Raw genomic sequence first — 23,926 nt, 5'->3', positions numbered from 1 at the left:
TGGGAAGAGTGCATGTTTGTCTTCACTCTCCTTGAAAGCATGCAATATCACTGCCACTTATTTTCACACCATGATCAACAAGTGAGGCTCCCACAGACGCGAGTCAGAGGAAGACGCTTCATGTGCAGTCGAACAAGTAAAGCATGAGATGATGTCATCCCGGCAGGCTGAATCCCTCCCTGGGCAATGCATGCCCCAATAGCATGTTGCCCTGCAGGGCTAATGGTCCCTAGCTGGTACTGGCTTGGATCCGGTTCCTGTAACAGTCCGTGAGGCTCATCCATGCATTAGACCAGTGCCTTAAGAGGAGCCACCCAGCAGTATGAGATAAATACTCCTGTCCGTAGAGGATGTGTACCGTTTCGTGACATTTCCTTTCTACATCCTGTCACAAGCAACTGTTAAATTAACAAAAACGAGCAAAGTTAAATATATAAAATATTTATTATACAAATGCATACTAGTATAAAAGATTGCTACATCAGATTACTGGGGGAATCTTACAGGTTACACACAAATGATACAAGTTTTTTTTTTTAACAGCTGTTGCAATGTTATCACCATCTTAGATCACAAGCCTTCAAGTGTGTGGATATTAAAGACACCAAACAAGAAGGCACTGTCCTTATTTTTTATAACAGGTGTCAGTAGAGGAGTATTGTTTTCAGAGATACTACATCCATCTTGCATGATCTACACAGTAACATAAGAGAAGACTGAGTACTCAAAGCATTTCAATAGGAAAAATGCATTTTTTTTTGCATATTTTCACCAAGCAGTGAGATGCATATCAAAGGTCTGTGTATACCATAGAGGACATTCCACCTAGAGAGGAGGGGCGCCACCTTCCTGGTAGAAAACGTGCTCCACCTATCTTTAAATACGTTGTTAATCAATGGAACCACACTGATGATGATTGGTGGCCAAAAACACTTTCTGGCTTTACTTCCAAGCTCCCAAAAGGGACATCCATGATGTCACTAGTAGTAAATCAAGAGAGGAATGGCACCAAACATGGAATATGTTGGTAGGAACCAATAGAAAAAAAACCCATCAGGAATCATAGCACACTCATGACTGTCTTTCAAACTGCGATTCCTGGCTTCCAGTGGGTATTAGCAGTTAGTATCCACCACTGTAGGTGTTTGGTTACCAAAAAAAGATTGGTGGAACTCTGTTTTTAGCCAGTACAGTGACTTCATGACTGTAATATCCCTATTTAATGATCCCTGCTATAGTCCTGGAAGACTCTTAGTGGAGTGGGGAGGGGTAAGTGCTATGAATCTAGGGACAGGCTTTTTTTGGTGACGTTATCCAACAGCCTAACTCTGCCAAATTTTGTGCCCGAAATGTCACCTTAAAAATGAAATTTAAACACCCTATATTGCAGATTGACTTCACTGTAAAATAGAAGGCAAACCTTACCTTCTATAATTACTGTACCTCTTAAATTTACCATATGAAACAAAGATGCATCTGCAGCAAAAAGTAAATCTGCCTTACATTACAGTTAAAGCCAAACTGGAAAAGGGGATTATACATTTCCTTTCAGTTAAACAAGGGGTGACACTTAGGGCCTGATTTACTATGACCTTCAGTACATGCACTGAAACATTAACACATCCAATAATTGGTGCAAATCAAATACCCTTGCTCACGTTACTGGTTTCGCACCTGCTAATAAATGTAACACGTGCTAAAGGTTATTAGTAAATGAGTAAATCAGACCCAAGGTCTGACCTTGTCTCAAGTTGATTCTTACAACTACCGATGTGCATTAATCTGGAAATAAAAGCACGCACACTTAATACTTGATTATTGTTCAAAGGCTAGGACCCACACCAAATAGATGTAATGATGCTACCCACCCCAATATCCTGTGATTGTATCAACAGGGTAAGCCAGTCAAAATGCTATTTGCTTGGTTTGAAATGAATCCATATACAGTGTTCGCTGTTAGGGCCTCCCCCCCCCCCCCCAAAAAAAAAAAAACTAATAACGTTTTTGGTAAAATAAAAGTGAAAAAAACCTGATGCTAAACATCCAGTTTCATGCGGTGGCTTACGCACATGGATAACACAAAGGACATGTACATTTACACACGGGAGATAAAAGAAAAGCAAATCTCACATAACAAGGTATGAGTAGTAATGCCTAAGTATTCATAATTAACCCTTTCAGATATTTCTACATAACATTAATGTTAATTGTACCTATAATATGGCACTTTGCTAAGTGCTTTGCCCTTGGATATCATTACCAACTTTTTCCTTTTTTTTTCCATTATGCAAACAGGAGCACAGTGGTCACTGAATGCTCATTGCATTCATAAAGAAAAAGTAACACTTACAGGAGATATTTAACCCTGAGGACGAAGCCACTGCATTTCCATTGAAATTGCTCCTATTTTGCATTATCTTGAGGTCAGAATGGACTTTATCGGTTAGCTCTGAATGTTCCATCAGACCTTACTACCTAATGACAAATTGCTTCATGCCTACTGACAATCACGCTCTAGCCTAGGCTATGCTTTTCAACCCATGTGTCTTACAAAAGACTGCAGAAAATGTATAGTATAGCAATAGCTGATCTGAAAGTGACATCTAAAACCAAGTCAGTACAAGTGCATCGATATGTTGTGCAAAAAGGAAGAAAAAAAAAGAACATCAAAGAAGAGCTTAAATGGCAAAATAAACACAAGTAGAAACATAAAAATCAGCTTAAATAAGACAGATATGATATTAATCCAGGTAATATTCTGGATAGCTTTACGAAACACAGGTAGAGAAGTGCAAAGGACAGCTGAAGGTCGCCGTGGAAACAAAGGTTGCGATCCAAAAAGTGGAGCAGAAGTTGTGGTCCAGCCCAAATTGGACCACAGCAAGGCTCGATGGGTCCCTGTAGAGACGGATTCCTTAAAAATATATATTGCCACTAGGCAGAGAGGCAGACTCCCCTACCCACAACTGCAGTCTTTTATTTCGGTGGCTAGCCGGAATGTGGAAGTGCATGGTGACAAGAGTACTAACCTGACCTAACCCTAAACCAAACACCATGCTTTTAGTCTGACTTGGAAGCCCAGTTTGAAAGCTTCATCTCCTGGTATCTTCCACATTTTGACTCGTCTTCCCTCTCCAAGGTATTATATGACCAGACAAAACTGTTCAGACTATTCAGACTGAGGAGATGAACGAATGCATGCCATGATTTTGGTTTCAGTAACCCATCAAGAAACAATCGCCATGATAGACAATCTGTCCACTGAGCGGTGGCATCGAGTCACCTGAGCTGAGCCTTGTGCTATTTGGATCAGTAAGCTTTGCATTGGTACAGTGCTGCGCACAGACATTGGGTCTGGTCGTGTGTTATTTTTTTAAATTTCTTTGAAATTGAGTTATTGTCTCTTCTGCACCACCTCACTCTCCAAGTGCATTTCTTTTTTTTAAAGGAAATGCTCGTTAACAGCATGTGAACACAGAACTCCCCTCCAATCACACTGCTTGTACAAACCACATAACCTACTTCCGATCTAACCTGGCACTTTGCAAGCCTTGTGTGCTCCCTCAGATAATGGTGATAATAATAATAACAATAACAATAATAATAATAATTATTATTATTATTATTAATAATAAACATAAAGTCTTTCCAAAGAGCCAATTGAGGACCAGAATCTCTCAGTCGAAACCTGCTTCACAGTGAAACAGAAGCTATTTGAGGACACTTACCCTAAACAAGCCAAACGGTTTTGTACACAGCTATTTTTATGTAGGAGGAAGTCTTCCGGCTCAGTAAAGACAAAAAAAAAAAAAAAACCCCAAAGCTGCTTTGACTTAAAAATATCAACATGGTGTCTAATTGGACACACGCTTGTCCCACCAAAACTCCATTTCCCACAAGCCAGGAGTTCTGGGACGCATGCTGTCGGGGGGTCAGATCTTATACTGACTAAGGCGATCTTCTGGCACTTTTGTGAAGTTTTTACGCAGGGCCGATGACTTGGCCCTCCCTGAGCGGGTTTGAAACTGGGGAATTCCCCGTCGTGTTTCCGCGGGGCGCATCGGAGGCATCGATCTTCCCCGGCCCCTGTCGGATTACTCAACCGACGACTCGACGACGCGGCCCGGGGTGGGTTCTCAAACGCGCCGTTACACCGCAAAACGCGCACGGCCCATCCGCTCCGCTGTACGCAGGGGGGCGCTACAAGAGGTCCCGGCCGCCACTTTCTCCGTTTTTTTTCTCTCGTCCACCGCCGCACCACATTTTTTTTTTCTTTTTTCTTCCGTTTTTTGTTGTTTTTTGTTGTTTGTTTTTTTTTTTGGGAATGTTTTCAGTCGAAGCGCTCGACCGAGCGGGCGATCTGATGTCATAGCCAGGCGCAGCCGGGCGTGGAGTAGCTGTGGTCGCCCTCCGTCTGCGTGGCCCCCAGGCCGTCCGACTCCAGACACACGAAGACCATGCTCTCCACGTCCACCTCCATGTCCTCTGCAGAGACAAGGCCCACAGGGCGTTAGCACACCCCACTCACCTGTCAATCAACCAGGGGAATCCAGCTGGAATCCTCCAACTTAAATTCTGTACATTTGAATATAATAATACTAATAAACATCCACTCACACCATTTGCTGACCTCTAGTTTGGATTGTATCGAGTTGGACAGCTCTGCTTTACGAGAGTATGAAGCACTACACAGTGCAGTCATTCCTCCATTTAAAAAACACCTTGAGAAAGAATTCTCCATACAGTGCCACTGACAAAAAAAGGACAATCTTCACAGCCATTCAATGAGAGGAGTCCCTACTTCTCCACTAATTACTGTTACCTGCAGCCAGTCTTGGTATTTTAAAACAATCAACACTTCTGCTCTCTGAAAGCAGACAGATTTTTTGCCTTCATTTCATCAAGACAGATATATTTTACTTTCAATCTTACAATCACTTTCAAACATAAGAGTTCTAAGCACTTTTTTGTTCTTTGCTTGCCACTCGATATGTACTTCTGCAAGTCAATTAGACTAAATGCATCTTAAATGACTGACTTGTAAATTGTATATTGTCTAAGACTTACAAAAGTTATTTATAGAGGAAAAAAGAAGTTTCAAAAGCTGTATTTCTGGGAAATTATTTGTGTGTGTGTGTGTGTGTGTATACAAGTGTGTATGTTAGAGTATATGCTCAGGTGCGTATGTGTACCTCTGTCGGAGTCGGACCGTTCTGAAGACACGGTGGACCCCAGGCTGTCGTTGCGGATCCTCTCCGAGCCCTGGAGCTGTTCCAGCCGCACGCGCAACCCCCTCTGCTCCCAGCGCAACCTGTCCTTCAGCCGCTCCGCCCGCTCGTCCTGCTCCTGCAGCTTCTGCAGCACAAACAAGCCTCTGTGATACACACGCACGCACCTACACACAGACACACGCACACTCGCAGACACACACACATACAGACAGACGCACACACACACAAAAACCTGGCCCAGCGTCCCCGGCCGCTCACCTTGATGTGCAGACGAGCTCGTCTCAGCAGGTTGAGCGTGGTGTTCCTGACTGAGTCCGAAGAAAGAGGCACCTGCTGCTTCAGCTGCTCCAGACACTGCCTCAGCTGCGCCCGCCTGGACACACGTATGCGCATACATGAACCAAAGGAACGTCACAGCACTGCAACACTAAAACACTGCACCTATGTGCACATAGGTGTGTACACATGTATACCAGGGTAATACTGAGGTACTGAAGCACCCAAGACATTGCCGCACCTCAACATCACTGATACCCATGTCAATGAGGGAAAATATTGATTTTGTACATTTTGTTGAATAAAATGCAACGTTTAGTGTAGCAGGTCTCCATATGGTACAATGGACAATATGGTGAGTTAATGTATAAGTAAAATGTATAAGTAAAATGCAAAGAATACACTTTAGATTAAAATTCTGATTTCTAATACCTTAGTTAAATTAAAATGGGAGGTAATATGCAAACCATGTGCAACAAAATACAAAATATAAGGCACAAGCCATTACCTGTGCTTCTCCAGTTCATTGTGCACCGACCTGAAAAAACAAAAAATATTATTTTTGAAAATACACACACACACTGGCCGTTCGTCAAAAAAATACACTCCGAAAGTAGCCATATGTCACATGATATGGTAACAATAACAGATTCCCATACAAAAGCAATCATTCAACTGAGGAACCCTTTCCCGGAAACAAGAACTTTCCAGCGCTTAGAATAGGGTTGTGCTGATTATGGCAAAACTGGCTGTAAAACGCGTCACTTCCTCAAAAAAGTTGCGCTGGTATTTATATGTGGCGATTATGGCAACACCAAATGTGGTTAGCAGAAATCTCCATTCATTTACAACAGAATGGACTGGTAAAACCGCTACATTTTAATGAGGTTACTTCAAATATTTTAGGAAGTATTTCATAACTTAACCATATAAAACTTAAATTATGAGATGCGTTCGCAAGTGATTCGAATAACGTGATAACGAATATTTTTTCAACAAGTGAGTTAAACAAGTCGTCTCTAAATGTAGGCTATGGGGCATTAAATAGCAAGCTATTCTAGTTAGCTAAAAATGACCCCCATCAATGCCTCCGCCCAGTCACAGTAGTTATATAACCTTACCTTGTGCTGTCCGCATCGCTCTTCTTGTTTTTTTGTTTGCCCCTCTTATCGGATGCCCCTTTACTGTAGAAAGGAGGTACAGATGCGTAGCCATGCTCCGCTTCTGGGAGACAAACCACAAACAATGCACGGGTCAAGCCTTTGTCCCCGCTCAACCGGGACAGGCAGACCTGAGCCCATCCCATTTCTGACAGAACACCGGGACCAGCGCAAACCTAACATTCTTAAACCGGGTGAATGATATACAGGGTGTAAATGAGTTTATCTGCGTACCCTGCTTGCTGTACCTGTTTCAGCTAACTATTTTATAATAAAAGCATTACACTTAAAGCGCGTAATACTGGTTTCTGGTGGACGCAGACAGTCAATGACAGTTCTATTTTTGGCGCCACCATCGCATTTGAAGACAGGACCCGACAACATATGAAATAACTATATTTAGGCATTAAAACAAAATACAATGAAGGCAAGAGAGTTGCGAAAAAGTACCGCGATTTAATTCATATACTTTCATTCATTCTATGCCCACTACGCGCTTTCAAATCAGTGACGACTTGGCGCCTTTGTGTACATTGTGCTCAAATGTAGGTCAGTCAGTCAAACATAGCCATCAATGCTAGCAGTCAGCCTACTAAAATTACACCGCTCTCGCTATGCGACTGCCCCGATTTTCACACTCGAAAAAATTGCCTATTTGATTATCCCCATTTTTGTAGAATCTACACATGCATCAACCAATTTAAAACAGGAAAAGATTAACTAGGAAACGACTGATTTTTGCAGACTGACTGGCTGTTATTTGTTTACTTACAACTGTCATTTAATGTGGGCGTATTTCAATTGCAATTTTGACATTACCTCTTTCTCTTCTTTCCAAATATTCGGCAGCTTGTAACAGAACCTGGATGTTGCATCCATTGATCTCCATTTTTGTCATAAAATGAAGCGAAACGACGGTGACACCGATCCTGCTAGGTAGGGTAGCTAATTCTACAGCAGTTAAGCGTAGTGAAAGCTATCGACTCGCTTGAAGTGGGTGACGTAGACTTCACCACGCCCCTCGGATCGTTACAACCACTCCCTTGCTTTGCAACGCTGGCCCTCTTCAGGTACACGCCCATTCGAAACAATGTTACGAAATATGACCGAATATAAGTCTCAGTTGTCGTTTTTATTGTGTCGCCCCATTAATACAACCTATACGCTGTTTGGTGAAATGATAAACATAGAAAGTTTTATTTCACCAGTAAACAATTACATTATTGTCCCTCCACTGTAACCCGGAAGTCCATGGCTTAGCGCCCACGGGCAGTACTTTGCCCTCAATTATTTTTGTATTCCTGCTGTAGGACAATTTATAATTCGCGGTAGCCTGTATGTGTGAGTTTATTTATCCTCGTCAAATATTAATAACCAACGAGATATATCGCTGTATACAGAACTTCACAAACATATGTTATTTAAGGGTAGCATACGCTTTACAAATTAACTTTATATTCAGCGCTGCTCAGATGTACTGATAGTTGCTTGGATCGGAAGTCAACACTTGATTACCCACAGACGATAAGCGATGCCACAAGGCTGTTGTCATAGCTGGTGCCCGTAAAGGACGTGGAAGTATATGGCACGTCATGCACGTAGCCGTCTTGCTGTCGCTCATTTCACGGTACTCCTTAGAGCATAGACGTAGCCTACCGTACATAGGAACTGAAGAGGGCAGAGGGGCCGGCGGTGAAACAGCCTCTACAGCGCGGTGATTTAACAAGAAAACTTCTTCGGTCATTTTTTTGTGATCATAAATTTTCTTATGTGTATATAGCAGTTTGTGAAACAATGGCTGCTTTGTTCCAGAAGTCTTGGACAAATATTTAAATATACATATCTTATTACGTATTTTTAGTCTTCTTTTCATAAGAAACGTTGCGATCGTTAATACAGTTTTCGAAGTACCATCGGGAAAGTTTTGCCTTCAAAAATCTAATATTCCCCATTTCCCCCCCATGTTTTACTCTCAACATTCACAGTGCAGGCTTACTTCCGGGACTTCACAAGCTTAGGTTAGGCGAAGGTGTTCTTTCCTGTCGAGTCAAATATGACATTTCATTTCAGTCTTAAAAACATCCATGGGCGGGAAACCTGATATTTCAAATTCGAACGCAGCCACAATTGGAAGGACAGCCTCGTTTTGGAACTTATAGGAGAAGGGGGGAAACAGTCAGAAGTAAAGAGGAAGCCCGTGTGTAGCTGCAATAACAGTCCCGTCCCACATTTGCGGAGCCAAAAATAAAAACTGCATGCCATTTCGGATTACAGACTAGCTCCAGCGGCAGGGAAGACGTAATTTGGCAGTACAATAAATTGCACCGTCTTCAGCACCATTTACAATATTAACGTTGCACTTCACTGTATAAATGTCTGTTCCAAGGACCCAAACTAACTGTGACAATACTTTTCTGACCCCTAAATGATGCACATACACACACACAATTTAAAACTCTGCGCTAAAGTTATGGTTTATACACCCGAACCATGCATTCATGTTTTATTCAATTTCATTTTGGCTTCTCTATAAATTAGATCCAGAATGCGTTGCACCAAATGGGCAAATACGACAAATACATAATTACAAAAAAAAAAAAAAAAAATTACAGATCTGCCAACAAATCCTGTAATAGACCATAAAGACCATCTTGATTCTGACAAATTTCCATCTTGGAAAAAAAATAGAGGATAAATATGTTCATAGCTTGCAAACTGCTGTGTAGCCCACTGTACTGCCATAAAACAAAAACATTGAAGTGTTAGCCATTTATCGACTATGGTCAGTTTGCTTCATAGGCTATGTGTAGGACAAAGCAAGAATGTTACAGTAAGGCTTTTTTTTAACATGGCATCAGTACAAAAATTGTGCAAGCAGTGATCATATCAGCGAAAATATTGAAATTATGCAGCAAGTTCGAGCTTCGAACATGAGCACCACGGCGAGTGGTCCTTCTGAGGATCCGAACGAGATGGCGAAGGAGCGTCAGGACAGAGAGCCGCGGAACGCCTCGCACATTGCGCGCGTAGAGCCTAGCGATGCACTCTGTGCCCATTGGTGTCAGCCATGTTATAACTGCATTTTTTCTCCCAGACGCCTCTGGTCGGTGCCGGTGCAGGTCAGAGCTGTGCCGTTTCACCCACGGTGTGGCAGCTGAAACAGTGGTTGCACACGCGCACCGGCGTCCGCTGGCCGAGGCGGGGGAGGGGGGCCTCGTTGGGCGAGCACCGAGAGCAGAAGATCTGGGGGACGAGAGAAGGGTACGTTTAAAAACTTAAGACTTCTACATTCCATTAACAAGAGCAGAAATGGGAAAATGCAATGTTGTTCCCAGTCAAAAATAAATAAATAAATAAAAGAGTGAAGAGTTCTTGCGGCAGTTTTCCGGAGCCAACTAACATCGGGAGAAAAGGAAACACATTCCGCACACATTTCTGCAGTGTGCCCGACAGCCACAGTTGGCCCGCTTTACTGTCACCCCGAGAGAGAGGTGAGAGAGGACACCGCAACCCACGCACCTTCCCACAGCTCCGGCAGTGGTGTCGGCGACGCAGCAGAGTGAACGGGGCGTGGCAGGCCATGCAGTGGTCGCAGGCGCTGTCCGGGACCCAGACCGGGGGCCCTGAGCATCATGGGATACATGGGGGAGGCAGATCGAAGAGAGAAAGGCAGAGTAAGTTAAAATGGCATCGAGAAATGCTTCGCCAATTAAGCAAAGGGAAAGTGTTTGAAACACAAATAGCGAAACTATGGGGAATATCCCGTCGGTTTACTGTAATGACCTGGAGGCGATTGTGAGTCTCTGACTCCCTCACCTGCGACGTTACCCACTCTGGGTACTCCCCTTCTCTGATCCACGCACAGCTCACAGCCCTCCTGCTGAAGGCCAGACTCCTCCTGCACCGTCTTCTCCTCTTCCTCCATCCCTGCAGGCACACAAAAAGAACACATGCAGGTTATCATCATTTCAGAAAACGCTGAAACTAAATGTCAAACTTAGGCGTTTCATGAAATCATTTCCACTGGTTCAAGATGATCTGTACTTTCCATATTCCCAAGATGAGATATACGAACGCACACACACACACACACACACACACAGAGGAGACATTAGAAAGGATGCTTACTCACACACGCACGAGGGGAGACATTACAAAGGATTCTTACTCTTATTTTCGACGTTTTCTTCCTCCGAGTCGTCTCTGGAGACAATGAGCTCAAAGACGCTTTTCAGAATCGCTCGCATGTCACTGGCAAAGTTAGTCTGCAGCTGGTCGGCTACCCCTGCAAAAAAGAAGATTTTCCACACCCAACTCAGACCCACAGCATTTACTCAGCATTTTCTTTCTGTTCAATTACAGAAAAAAAAGATTCACCACAATTTAAGACACATATGCTTATCAGTGTTTTTCGAAGTGCTAAGACCACAGTATTGCCACCTGCATCTGTATTTATTATCATTATTACGGGTTGAGTGGTAATATGGTCACGCTGGCTGATTTAGCCGCTCACCCATTACATGCTGTACATTCACACAGCTGGAGATGTACAGTGGTAATTCAGGATAAGAGGCTTATTAAAACTGTATCCTTTGTTTCTCCCCAACGTCAATTCAGGTGCACACACACCTGCATGTGCTTTGCTCTGAATCCTGTGCCACTGGTCCCCGGTACACGATTAGACAAACATACATCCTAATGCAGTCCCTTCCCCCCTCCCTCCCTCTCTGCCTCTGGGAAATGCAGCAGCCATTTATGGTCTGCAGCTGACAGTGGCACGGTCCAGATTGGATAGGAGACAGTGGGGCTCATCCACACACTGGGACAGTGTAAGAGGGGGAGCCACCCAGCTGACAGTGGCACGGTCCAGATTGGATAGGAGACAGTGGGGCTCATCCACACACTGGGACAGTGTAAGAGGGGGAGCCACCCAGCTGACAGTGGCATGGTCCAGATTGTATAGGAGACAGTGGGGCTCATCCACACACTGGGACAGTGTAAGAGGGGGATCCACTCAGCTGACAGTGGCATGGTCCAGATTGGATAGGGGGCAGTGGGGCTCATCCACACACTGGGACAGTGTAAGAGGAGCCACCCAGTGGAGCGGAGCGCGGTCAGTTACCCGAGATGCAGACGAAGAGCCGGTGCACCATGTCGTTGCTGCTGCTGTAGCGCGCCCGCAGGTCCCGGCTGCTGGCGTGCCTGGCGTTGTGCCCCATGCCCGGCCTGGCGGAGAAAGAGACGGACACATCAGTACAGCGCACCCGCCGAACCACGCGCCCGCGCCCCCAATTAAGCCCCGGGCCCTCGGGGCCCCCGGCGCGCTGCGGAACAAGGGCCCGGCGCGGGGGGTGCAGCCGGCCGTGAAGCGCTGCTTCAAAGGGCCCCGTCATTAAGGCTTGCGGAGCAGGCCTGAAACGAGCCGCTTCTCCGCCTCGTTAAAGCCAATCACGCACTCGCTCGCACGCACGCTCACGCTCAGACACACACACACTCACTCACACACACACGCTAGCACACATGCGTACACGCAAACACGCACGCACTCACTCGCGCACACACGCTAGCACACATGCGTACACGCAGACACACGCACGCAGACACACACTCATTACATTGCATTTATTTGGCAGAAGCTTTTATCCAAAGCGTTTCTCTTGGATTACAAAGTGTGTGAGCGTTGGCAGAGTGGCTGTTTGTGTTACATTGTGTGCATATGTGTTGCGCGTTCTTGCTAAGGTGGCGTGCGCATTTGTGATGTGGTATGTTTTGGTGAGGTGGTGGTGGTGGTGTTGTGTGCGTGTGTGCGCGTGCGAGTGGGAAAGAATGGATGGTATAAAATATTTTTCCCCACTTTACCTCCGGGGGTCTGTGCCGGGGGGTAACTGGCCGCAGTGCCAGCTCTGCCTGCGGCGGGATCGCCAGGTGCATTCGGCGACGGTTCCCACTCTGGGCTCTGCTGGACTGCGGTAGTAATAGAACCGCTCCCTGACCGGGGCGGCTAGCCCGGTAGCGTTCGCAATCTGCTCCCCAGGCTGGGGCCTGGTCACACAGTCTGCCTGAGGGGACGGAGTGGAGCCAGCGGCTGTGGACAGGCCAGAGGGCGGGGTTGTGGGCAGGGCCAGGATTGTGGGCGGAGCTGAGGATGTGGGTGAGGCTGGCTCTGGGGGCAAAGGTGAGGACGGCATGTGGTGAACGGAGGGGGGGGCCCCGCTTGGAAGTTCAGGGGAAGGCGCGGAGCTGGGCTGTGGGGGTGAGTGGACCGCTGTGCGATCATCGCCCAAGGCGATGCTGTGGGGGTGTGGCTCAGTCTCTGAGGGTGTGGTCGGGCGGAGGGGGGGCGGGACGGCATGCGCACTGCGGAACAGCCTGCGCCGAGACCCCCCATAGTCCCCTGCCCTCATTGGCACATAGTCAGTAGGGGAGTGGCCAGCAGGGGGCGCCGAGCACAGCAGGCCGCTGGACTCGGCTGCACACAGGCTCTTCTCCAGCACGTATAGCTCCTCCTTCGTCAGGATACGCAGCAGGTCCCTGCACAGGGAAACTCTGTTAGACTGCTGGGATTCTATTGTACACAGGGAAACTCTGTTAGACTGCTGGGATTCTGTTAGCACAGGGAAACTCTGTTAGACTGCTGGGATTCTATTCTACACAGAGAAACTCAGTTAGACTTCTGGGATTCTGTGAGCACAGGGAAACTCTGTTAGACTGCTGGGATTCTATTCTACACAGGGAAACTCTGTTAGACTGCTGGGATTCTATTCTACACAGGGAAACTCTGTTAGACTGCTGGGATTCTATTCTACACAGAGAAACTCAGTTAGACTTCTGGGATTCTGTTAGCACAGGAAAACCTCTTAGACTGCTGGGATTCTGTTAGCACAGGGAAACTCGGTTAGACTTCTGGGATTCTGTTAGCACAGAGAAACTCGGTTAGACTTCTGGGATTCTGTTAGCACAGAGAAACTCGGTTAGACTTCTGGGATTCTGTTAGCACAGAGAAACCTCTTAGACTGCTGGGATTCTACTCTACACAGGAAAACTCTACCCAAATATCCCTCAGCATCAGATTAACTACATAATCCCTTCATTTCCCCGCTCACCCTGGTAGTCAAATCGAGAGGTCCAAGAACAGCTGGTTTTCCCACCCTCCCTTTACATGGGAGTTAAGTGTGAATACAGTCTGGCCAATCAGTAGCACAAATTGTTCAATTAATTACCAGGGGGGAAAGAAAACCAGGGCCGGATTTGGATTTGAGGTCCAGATTTGAGTACATGCCCTACATTGTCACTGTATCCATGCCCTACATTGTTAACCTGCCCGGTTAAATGAAGGGAAGACAAACAAACAAACAAATGGAAAAACACCAGAGAGCTCCTCAGGGATGGACGGAAGGGAACAGAGGCAAACGAGGGGAGGGGCGGGTACCTGATTTTAACGAGCAGGGTGTAGAAGGGACTGAACAGGCTGGACATGCCCTGGGACCCGTGCTGTAGATTCAGGGGACCGTCCGGGAAGATCAGCAGGCCGCTGTGGAGAGGGGCGGGAGCACACGGTCATCCTCATCATTCCAAACCCATTACAAACGTGGCCAGTCAAATTAATGACAGTCCACGCATTCTAATTAACTACAGCTGAACAGCCACTGCTCAGGTTGGCTTGGTTGTAGTGAGTGACACAGCCATTTTACTGGCCAGTGACATAAAAAATATAAATAAAAAATAAATATTTTCTCTTGCACTTATGAACTTCCAATTCTTTTTACACTGAATGTTTTAAATTGTAAAGTCTATTTTATCACAATGTTTTAATATTCCACCGTTTTATTGTCTGTAACCCGACACCATTGTAAATGAGGTTTCGTCCTCAATGGTTTCTCGAAATGGAAAAAAAGGTTGAGTGGGGAAAAAAGAAAAACAAAGGGACAAAACAGTGCACCATTGGCAGTGTGCAGGTGAAAGGTCAGCTAGCAGGTGAGAGGTCAGCGAGCAGGTTTCAGGTCAGTGAGCAGGTGAAAAGTCAATATACAGGTGGGAGGTCACAGCAGACTCACCAGATAATGGCCAGCCGTGGAATGGTGAACATAACAAGGGGCTCGTAGCCATCGATCAGCTCCTGCTTTAGGTAGCCCAGTTTGAGTGCTCTGTAGGACAGGAGAGATAACCGTTTAATCAAGGACAGGGCAGCTAATAGCAACTTAGTACTGGCTTGTAACAGAGATATTACAGGTTAGAAGCCCAACTAGGGCACTGCGGTTGTACCGTGATGTACAACAGTAGTAGGTGAACTGCTCCAATAAAATATTCAAATGTACAAATGAATGGCAAATGAATGAAATGTGAAAAATGTTAAACGGACAAGGGCGCCAGCTACGCAAATGAAGGACAGTGCATACATTTTACCTGGAGTCATAATCCACCTGTCAAACATGTTAAACCCCTTCCACACACTCAAATGCAAACTGAACTCTTTTATGAGGCATTCAAATTTCGCATTTGAACACGATTAAGTGGGTCACAGAAAGAGGGGGAGCTCTGAACACCGGATGGAGCTTGAATGCGAGGAGCCAATGTCCCCTTAATCGGAAAAGGCGAAGTTTCGGTCACCTGTCGACGGTCTCGCAGAAAAGCACCACGATCTCCTGCTGCCTCTGAAGCTCCTCGGCCGACTTGACCGGGATCACCGTGGAAACGTAGCTGCGCCGAACGAGACAACACTTTAGCACACCTGCTCCCGTCTCTACACACACACACTCCTCAGGATCACGAACGAGGACAGCCAATGAGTTCCGTTTATTAGCTGATAATAGTAGGTATAATCATGTATAAGAAAACATACAAAATTCTCCAGAGTCATTATTTAATAATACTTAAGTTATTTATATATACATATATATATATATACATACATACATGATATATATATATATATATCACATGTTTATGTGGTGGTATCTACATATAGTCATCTGAAAATCTTCAAGTAAACATATTATCAACCAAACGCATAATCATATGAAATAACGGTGAAGTTAGAGATATCTTTTAAAGTCAACCATGCAGGAAATATGGTGTTATCTAAAATATATTTTATGTATTCTTTCAAAATTAAAGTACTTTAAACAATTTGTCTGTTTTGCCCGTACAAGGCAAGAAAACACAACTTGTTGCCACAAGTTCAGTTCGCTACGCGGAAATAATGTAAGTTTGGTATTTCTGGATTGCAGCTATACAACAGATGTATGCCACTGACAGCCAATTTCTCACATCAACAATGAAATGCAATTATCTAAAGAGGCCTTTAAATCAGTGATGACAGAGGAACAGAAGAACAGACAATATCTGCCAAGGGCAGTTCAGATCAAAAAGGCTTTAGCCGATTAGACAATTTTAGAATGCTTCCAGAATGACTTTTCTTTAGTCTGGTGAATGAGTTTTACAAAGTCCAGTCAACTGCAGTGTTTGCTATTGAACATTAAAATCTATGTGAGTCCAGGGTTTAAATTACACCAGTCTGGTCTCTTCTGCCGTGGCCGTCCTGATCTGAAGAAGTTGGATGTAGCGGGCATGTGACCCGGGGAGGTACCTGAGCTCAAACTGCGAGAAGGCGGAGTCGTAGCGCAGGAGGGCTTCGCGCAGGGGCAGAGAGTAGGCGTGGCCGTCCCCCAGGCTCTGCTCCCTCAGCTGCAACCGGGCGTCCTCCAGGCACTGCAGCATCTGCTCCGCCAGGGGGCGCAAGCGCTGCCCCTCCACCTCCCGCACCTCCAGGAAGGAGCCCGCGGAGAGGCACTGCCCCACCAAACGGAGAGAGAAAAAGAAAGAGAGAGAGAGACCACAAACCATAAGCGTACTCAGGACCTTCTATGTACACACACACACACACACACCACCCTACCAAAACACATACACCACTTAAACGCACACAAACGGTTTTCTTTGTGGCTTCCTGCCAAACCTGGGTTGAACACATTTCTGAAATACTTTAAGATGCCCATACATTTATAAAACACTCCTGCAGCTTCCTTGGAACGTCTCATTAACCAGATAATTCACTAATTTCAAAGAATAATTTTGTTCTTAATATGGGCCTGAATGAGTGGAAAATGTCTGTAAACTTCTGGAATTTTCCTTGTGTCTAAAGGGTTTAAAGTACATGAAATCATGTTTTGACCCAGGGCGGTTTTCTACGTTATCAGCACAGTACTTGACATTCTTGTGCTGACTAGTCGCAACAAACACAGTCCATCGAGCAGCTGTGAGGGCAAGTGGAGTTTATGAACCAAAAAAATAACCAGACAGCACATTGATCGGACCCTATTGCAGCACCTGTCTAGAGAGCAACGTCTTTCTGTTAGTTCACAACAGAAAGGATTCAGAAGGACACAGAAGAACATGGATCAGCATTGTGACATAGATCAGCTTGGCTCCGTATAGATCGCTCATTTCTGAAGCCGGTTTTCTTCAGCGTGTGACCTTTGACCTCACCTCGGCGGCGAACCACAGCTGCACGCCCAGGTTCTCGTGCAGGATCTCGTCCGGGAACTTGACGTGGTAATCTCTGCTCTGCCGCTGCGCTGGGATGCAGTCCTCCATCACCAGCTCGATGGAGCGCAGCATCTGATCCTGACATATAAACAAAAAACCCAGTTTTACCGGCGCCCTCTGCTGGCCAGGAGGCAGGCCCGTCCCAGAATGAGAACAGATGAGAAAAAGCTTCGTTGGAACGGTCACACCTACAGATCGAGCCCACAGACAGGTGCCTTACCTGGCTCACTCGTAGTCGGTTGAGCAGCACCAGATACTTCTGGGGGTCCTTGCGTAGGTCGACCGCGTTGAGCTCCATCGTCACGCGGGTCACCTCCTCGTCCGCAAAGAAGAAGCGAGCGAGGGGCCGGGTGTCAGACCGCTGGAGACGAAGAGAGAGAGAGGCTGAACTATACAAAGTACTGCTCCCTCTACAATCAGTACAGCTTAACCTTTGACCCCTACCCCCCCGTGACCCAACCTCTGTTATGACCCACTGCACACTGCAGCAGCACACTACACACTCCGTAGATGCATTCATATTATTTTAGACCATGCTAATGAAAACAACGTTTATGGTTCTCTACGAATTATCTGCTATGGTTCACAAATACGTACAAACCAGGCAGTGTGCTGGCAGCCCCTGAATAAACTGTAGTTACTCCACTGTTTATATTCTGTGGAGTCTTTGACACAGGCTTAATCAGTTGTTTAATGCACAAACACAGATGTTTTGATTGTAACACCACTACCTTGTTCAAGCAAGACACTGATTTTTTATTTGTTTGAAACTTTGCAATTCTTCTTCTTCAAAACAAATTTTAAAAACGTTAAATATACACCAGGCCAATTTCTCTGAACAACTGGAATTACATAATATACTGGCAAATGGTATAACAAGGATCCCACATTTAAGAATTTCCGTTAACTTTGGTCATTTGGCCTTTTGAGCATGATATTTTCTGTAACAGTTGTCCCAAGCTTTCAAATGCAGAGAAGTGAATCATGTATATAAAATTATATATATATTTTTTAATTTTATTTAAATCCCACACGCACACGACTTCTGATTTACGTGTTTTCCAGCTTTCATGAGGTCACAAACAGGACTGCAGATGCTGTATATGACGTGCACTTCGACCGAAGCGTACAAACAGTACACAGCCTCTGGCAGAATCGCTGAGCCCAGATATGATTCACAGCAAAACAACTCCTTACTACACCCCGATCATCCACAACGTCACATTTCATTCATGAAAAAACTGAAATATCTTTATCCAACATGTTGGAAATGAAGCTGTGTGTACGCGAGAGTCAGAGTTACAGCTGGGGCCTTTCAGGGACTCAGGGAGATCGGTGAAACGTGGCATTGGGGTTCTTCTCAATGGCGCCCGTCACCTTGATGCTGGCTGCTTTCGCGGCGGGGCAAGCCCGAGCGTGCCTCTCGGCAGCCCGGCAGATGAGAGGCGTCGGAATGTAATTACGCGGGCCCCAGCCCATCCCTGCGGCGGCTGCTGGGATCAAAAGGCGAACGTTCCGGGGAGCCGCCACAGTGTGAACACGGACGAGGCAGGAGGGGGGTCGGTCACATCACTCTGTAATTTGGCCTCCCTTCTGGGCAGGCCGGCCCCTGTGGTCGCAGCCTGAGCTAAGCTGTGATCACTGACTGACCGTGTCATCACCGCAGGTCTCCTGGTCGAAGCTCATAAGCAGTAATTATGCTTCCAAAGGGCACACTGTGGAATAGCTGACAGAACAATAGCCCTGAGTGAGCTGCAACACACAGCCACAACTTGAACAGGGACTGTGGACTCATACTAGCCTATATTTTTATGGGGGGCATTTTGCGTCATTGATCAACCCCACATCTCTGTAGGTGTGTCCTTACACAAATCCCTGATTAAAGTGCAAGTTTAAAAAAACAGTCAGTGAGAAAAAATGCTAACACAATCACATTCATGGGGTGAGGACTAACCCATGATAGAATTATGCCAACAGCAGACAATTCTGATTGGCTAATCCTGTCACATTGCCCACTGAAGTTCCAATAGGCCTTATCTGTTCAATAGGCTGATTAACTTGATCTACATTCAGCAACCACACAAATGTAAACTAGCATACTATTAGTTACTCATTTGTAATATGAACTGATGAACTGGCTTTAAAGGCTCAACTTTAAATCATTTTATTTCCCCAAAAGCACACCCTAAATTAAATATTACCAAGTGATAAAGTGGATGAACACAACTTCAGCCAGTTTTCACGAGTTGTAAATGACCAGGAATCACAGCATCGGCATAAATAGAACCTATAAAACGCTAAACCTATAAAACATCTTTAAATAGGCCATTTAATTTAAGACACATTGTCAGAATACATATTTTATCAAAAGTTAATTATCATACCTGGAGATTAGCAGTGAGAACATTACAGTATAACTAGTCTTCACAGACCAGCAGATAGCAATTGTGAGGAATTATCAAGGCTCTATATTTTGGGCATGATACTCAGCGATTCAATGTCATGTAGCGCAAAACTATGGCAGTACATCAGATCGGTTCATTAGTGCGCGGGTGAGTGGACAGGGGCTCCTACACCATTGCATGCTAAAGTGACTCCAAGCCATTCCAACAGACATGGTCAACAACACAAGATAGCCAGCCAGAGAGCAAAAGAGTTTGGCACACACAATATAAAGACCTCCTTAATCACACAGTGTGGTCCTTAAATACACCTTTGTCATCCAGAAAGCATTGTGCTGGGGAACACACAAACACTGCCACTTGTGTACTTAGCCAAAGGTGAGAGGCCTGACTCCCTCAGCATGTGATTGTTTGCTGGGATCTTTACAATGATATAATTCACAATGGGGAGAGCGTCAGGTTATGAACTGGGGGCAACATGTTTGCAAAAAAAAAAAAAAAAAAAAAAAGTCACCAAAAGGGCCATCCAAATCAAAACATGCTTATGCAGCCACACAAACTAGTCCAACTAGACTAAATGAAAACAGAGAGCATGTATTAGCCTGACTTGACTGAGACACTGGTGGAATTGAATATACTTTTGTGAACCACATATTAGGGCCTGCCTTACAGACAGAAGGAACCTTATATAAAAGAATCACCTCTTCAGATTGCACTACAGCTGCCCATGAATCCCTTTATACATTATTTCCTTCACCATTTCTTTCTCTTTCTTTGATTGGCTTTCCTTCTTGTAGAATGTTATGAAGATGTATAGCAGCTTAGAAAAGTTCGCAGTCTTGTGGTATTCTTTCTTTTGTTACAGCACATTGCGTACACACTTCTGTACGGCGCTCTGGTTAAGAGCGTCTGCTAAGTGACTAATGCAATGAACACAATTTGGAGTTTAGAAAGTTTTGATAAAAAGGACAATCATGAAGAGCCATCGTGCAAAGTAGCTCACACGAAGTTACTTTCGTGTGACACCGGGGCCCTGCAACCACCTTTAAATGACAGAAAAGAAATTAGGCCTAATGAACCAGTTAAACACGGAAGGAGTCTACCCTGCTGTACAGCTTCATTAAGCCTTTAGGGGAACATGGCAAGGTGCCCGATTATTCGAAAGCAAATTTGCTCATAGTTCAGCAGACTAAATAAAATACAGAAGTATCACTCAATTCATTGTTTCAACCCATTTTCCCTGATTGAATCGGTCTAATTACTTACGAACGCACTGCAAGGAAATAACCTAGCCTATCCCTTACGCATGGGACATAGATTTTTGCATAGTCTATAGCCTACGGTCTTCATGTGTGGCATGTACTTTGCAAAACTGCAAAAACCAATGCGAAATATTAACTATTAGGCCTATAGAATACAGACAAAATTAACTATTACATGCGGCCCTGAATAACCTACTTTTTTCAAAACTTCGGTTTTCAATTTGGCTCCTGTAAAATGTGTATAGGGAAATTACCGTAGCTCCTGCCAAGCACACTTTCGATCAGTGGCTTTCTTGTAGTCATAACGGAATCAACCTAAACGTCAACCCCTAGGACCATCCATTAAGTTCCAACGAACAGAAACGGGAAAAGACCAGAAACTACGGACAAGTTTCTGGCACTGGCAGTAACTAATACAACAACAAAGTCATGTGGAATTTCGTCGCAGCGGACATGTGCCAAAACTATATCAATTAGCTACATTAGATATGGGCATCCCTGATCAGATGGTTAGGCTACTGTAACACCAACTCATCAGGCTAAATTTTGATCTTAAAATCACTATGGCTCAATGACCTTCCCTACACTTTGCCAGTGTTCTCAATATTGCACAGTATGTTAGTTTTGTGGTAGCGCATTCAGGGTGTAAATAACATTTATCAAAATGAATGCATAAACCAAAGAACGACAGGTTCGGCTGTTGACGCGCTCCCATCGTCACCCGTAGTTCCTAAGAAACATTCCATCTTGCTACAATGTTTCAAAACTGAAAATAAAAGGTCGCTCTTTATCGTGTATAAAACGGAACAGCCGAGATTAAACGGGCCCCCACTGAGTTTTGAAACAAATGCCACCTACTTAATATGGCATTTACGTCGGCAACTTTGTAAACATGTATGTTATGCTATACTGTACAAGGACACGTATCTACACTTCAGACAGTAGCTTTATCAGTTAGTTTAAAATCTTACCTTGGGCCTGTTGAGCCATCGTCGCACAAGAGCTGACAACATTTTGTAGTTTGGCTATTTTGTCAAAACTTAGCTAGCCAGGCAGCCACTGTAGCAAGTTAAATATGCTCTCGGTCAGTACTGTAGTCGGATCAAACAGTGAAAATATTCAAATGGAGAGATGGTAAAACTTTTTAAAACTTAAACGTTATTTAGAGAGGAATCCTTCGGTGGAATCGATTTAGCCTATCTTGTCGGTAGGCTACAGTTTCTACTGCGTATTCCACCAAGCCAGTGTTTGGAGTCTCAAGTCTTAAAAGTTCTCAAAGCGTATCCCAGTGGATCCTAGCTCGCTTGTTTGCTAGCTATGTCGTCGGGCTGCATACTTCTGCTCTGTCATTTTCGGTATAGACTACTTCAAGGCAGACCGCATGTCCCACAGCAGTGTGAGCGCTCCAAGTGTTCACGTCAGTTCTCAGCCTCTTTCATCGTTAGGTAGTTACATTTCCGTGAATAACATAGGCACTTAATTTCTATTTGATAATCTCCATTTTTCTTTACAAAGTGAAACCAAGCGACGTCAATTTTGCCAGCCAACTTTTAAAAAGCAGTGTTGTTTCCTCGTCCGCTTTTGAACTCCGACTGGTAACTTCGTACCGCACCCGCATGCTCCGCTCTACTTTGGACTTCCATTAAGTACGAAGGCGACACCCTTAATTCAGCTACCGAGTTCTTGAACATTTCCGGTTTTCTAAGTCATTCTTCAGAATTTCTGAGTTATCGCTCAGAACTCTTTGCGGACCAAACCGGGTAGCCAAAAGTTGTCGCGAATAATCCCACGTTAAGAATGTTTTCTTTTCCGCTCTTCTTCTGTCCTGTAGGCTAGTGTTTGTCAGCCCTTCCACGCCTTTTCAAGTCGTGATCATGTACTACGTCACGTGTAACCCGCACCCTTTCCGCACCCCGACTCACCTGGGAGTGATAGACTGTATGCCCCCAGTCACTGATCCTGGATCAGTCGCCACCTCCCATTGCATAAAATGGATGGCTTCAGGATGAGCAACGAATTCCTCAGCCGTCATACAAGGCCAACTAGTGGGAAGAAAGCAGGTTTACAGTTTTCGCCTAAAGGAGTAGCCTACCCTACTCTGCTGCTTAGAAAAGAGTCGGGTTTTAAGCAATAAACCATAATATTATTTCTTATAGAAACTGGCGATTTTCTTTTCCGAAGAGCACTGGTTTCATATGAACGACAAGGTAAGAATGAGAAGACTTTTACCAAGACCAAACAAGAGGCAGGCTGGGCTTACTGAAGCTAAGCAGGGCTGGGCTTGGTGAGTACTGAAGTTAAGCAGGGCTAAATTTTGTTATCACTGAAGCTGATCAGAGCTGTAATTGGATGGAAGGCCTCACAGGACAACCAGGTTGGTGTTGATGGGCCAGTAGAGGGCACAATTTTGATTATCTGGACCAAGTAAAAATCATTGCCCCAGCGCAGTGCATGTTAATGGCCTGTGAGCACCATCCTTTGGGCACCATGTTTAAACAAGGTCCTAATTCATAATGGCTTTAACAGATATGACAAGGCTCCCTTCTAAATCTGGAAACCCTATTATCCTTTAACTTGATTGGCAAAATTGTCAAAGGAGTGATGATGTAAAATGCCTGTTGTGATGGTCTGTACATTGAGGAGGCCAATATCCAGGGCTCTACAATAAAAATTTTAGATGTGCTCCTAAGATGGAAAAAAAAATAGGAACACATTAATGTATCCCAATTAGTATATGTGCTCCTAAATTTTTCTTCCATTCAGCAAACATCAGTTTTCAGGAGCAAATTCTCCCAAAATGGGATTACTGGAGAGCCCTGCTATATCCAACAGTTAGCTGAATAAAATCGTAATTTGAATGCATTAATTTCAATATGAAAATAACATTTCCCGTGCCAGCATACACGTTCCAGCGTGTATTACAATGGCAAATGTGTTTTAGTAGTTAGGAACAATTTTACTTTGTATGTTTGCTGTGTTTTATTTTGATTTTTTAAAAATAGGCTACCTGAAGTCTCACTGGCACAAGCCTGAATAATGTGCGTGGCTTG

At 44.8% G+C, this 23,926-nt stretch overlaps 2 protein-coding genes across 3 annotated transcripts; both read right to left on the bottom strand.

Annotated features, from left to right (window-relative positions):
• Positions 1-425: 425 nt before the first annotated feature.
• mxd3 (MAX dimerization protein 3) lies at positions 426-8,981 on the bottom strand. The gene is made up of 6 exons (XM_064326475.1): positions 7,487-8,981; positions 6,629-6,731; positions 6,016-6,045; positions 5,490-5,604; positions 5,193-5,355; positions 426-4,485 (listed from the first exon to the last, which is right to left on the bottom strand). Exons 1-6 carry the CDS (start codon positions 7,563-7,565, stop codon positions 4,367-4,369), a joined length of 609 nt encoding a protein of 202 aa, XP_064182545.1. The 5' UTR covers positions 7,566-8,981; the 3' UTR covers positions 426-4,366.
• A 154-nt stretch (positions 8,982-9,135) lies between these two features.
• On the bottom strand, positions 9,136-22,918 carry LOC135250302 (lateral signaling target protein 2 homolog). 2 transcript variants are annotated; one of them, XM_064326463.1, is made up of 13 exons: positions 22,799-22,918; positions 17,433-17,573; positions 17,153-17,290; positions 16,254-16,456; positions 15,275-15,364; positions 14,722-14,811; positions 14,097-14,198; positions 12,527-13,198; positions 11,790-11,893; positions 10,836-10,952; positions 10,484-10,594; positions 10,187-10,290; positions 9,136-9,910 (listed from the first exon to the last, which is right to left on the bottom strand). In XM_064326463.1, the coding sequence occupies exons 2-13, from the start codon at positions 17,508-17,510 to the stop codon at positions 9,788-9,790; spliced, it is 1,932 nt and encodes a 643-aa protein (XP_064182533.1). In that variant the 5' UTR covers positions 17,511-17,573; positions 22,799-22,918; the 3' UTR covers positions 9,136-9,787. The 2 variants fall into 2 exon arrangements, with proteins under 2 accessions (XP_064182533.1, XP_064182531.1); XM_064326461.1 differs by lacking the exon at positions 22,799-22,918 and adding an exon at positions 21,848-22,766.
• Between the last annotated feature and the right edge of the window lie 1,008 nt (positions 22,919-23,926).

The sequence above is a fragment of the Anguilla rostrata genome, chromosome 3, assembly GCF_018555375.3.
Source record: "Anguilla rostrata isolate EN2019 chromosome 3, ASM1855537v3, whole genome shotgun sequence".
In the NCBI taxonomy this organism is placed as follows: Eukaryota; Metazoa; Chordata; class Actinopteri; order Anguilliformes; family Anguillidae; genus Anguilla; species Anguilla rostrata.
Note: the sequence above shows the minus strand (reverse complement) of the source record. Positions and strands in the feature narration are given on the sequence as shown.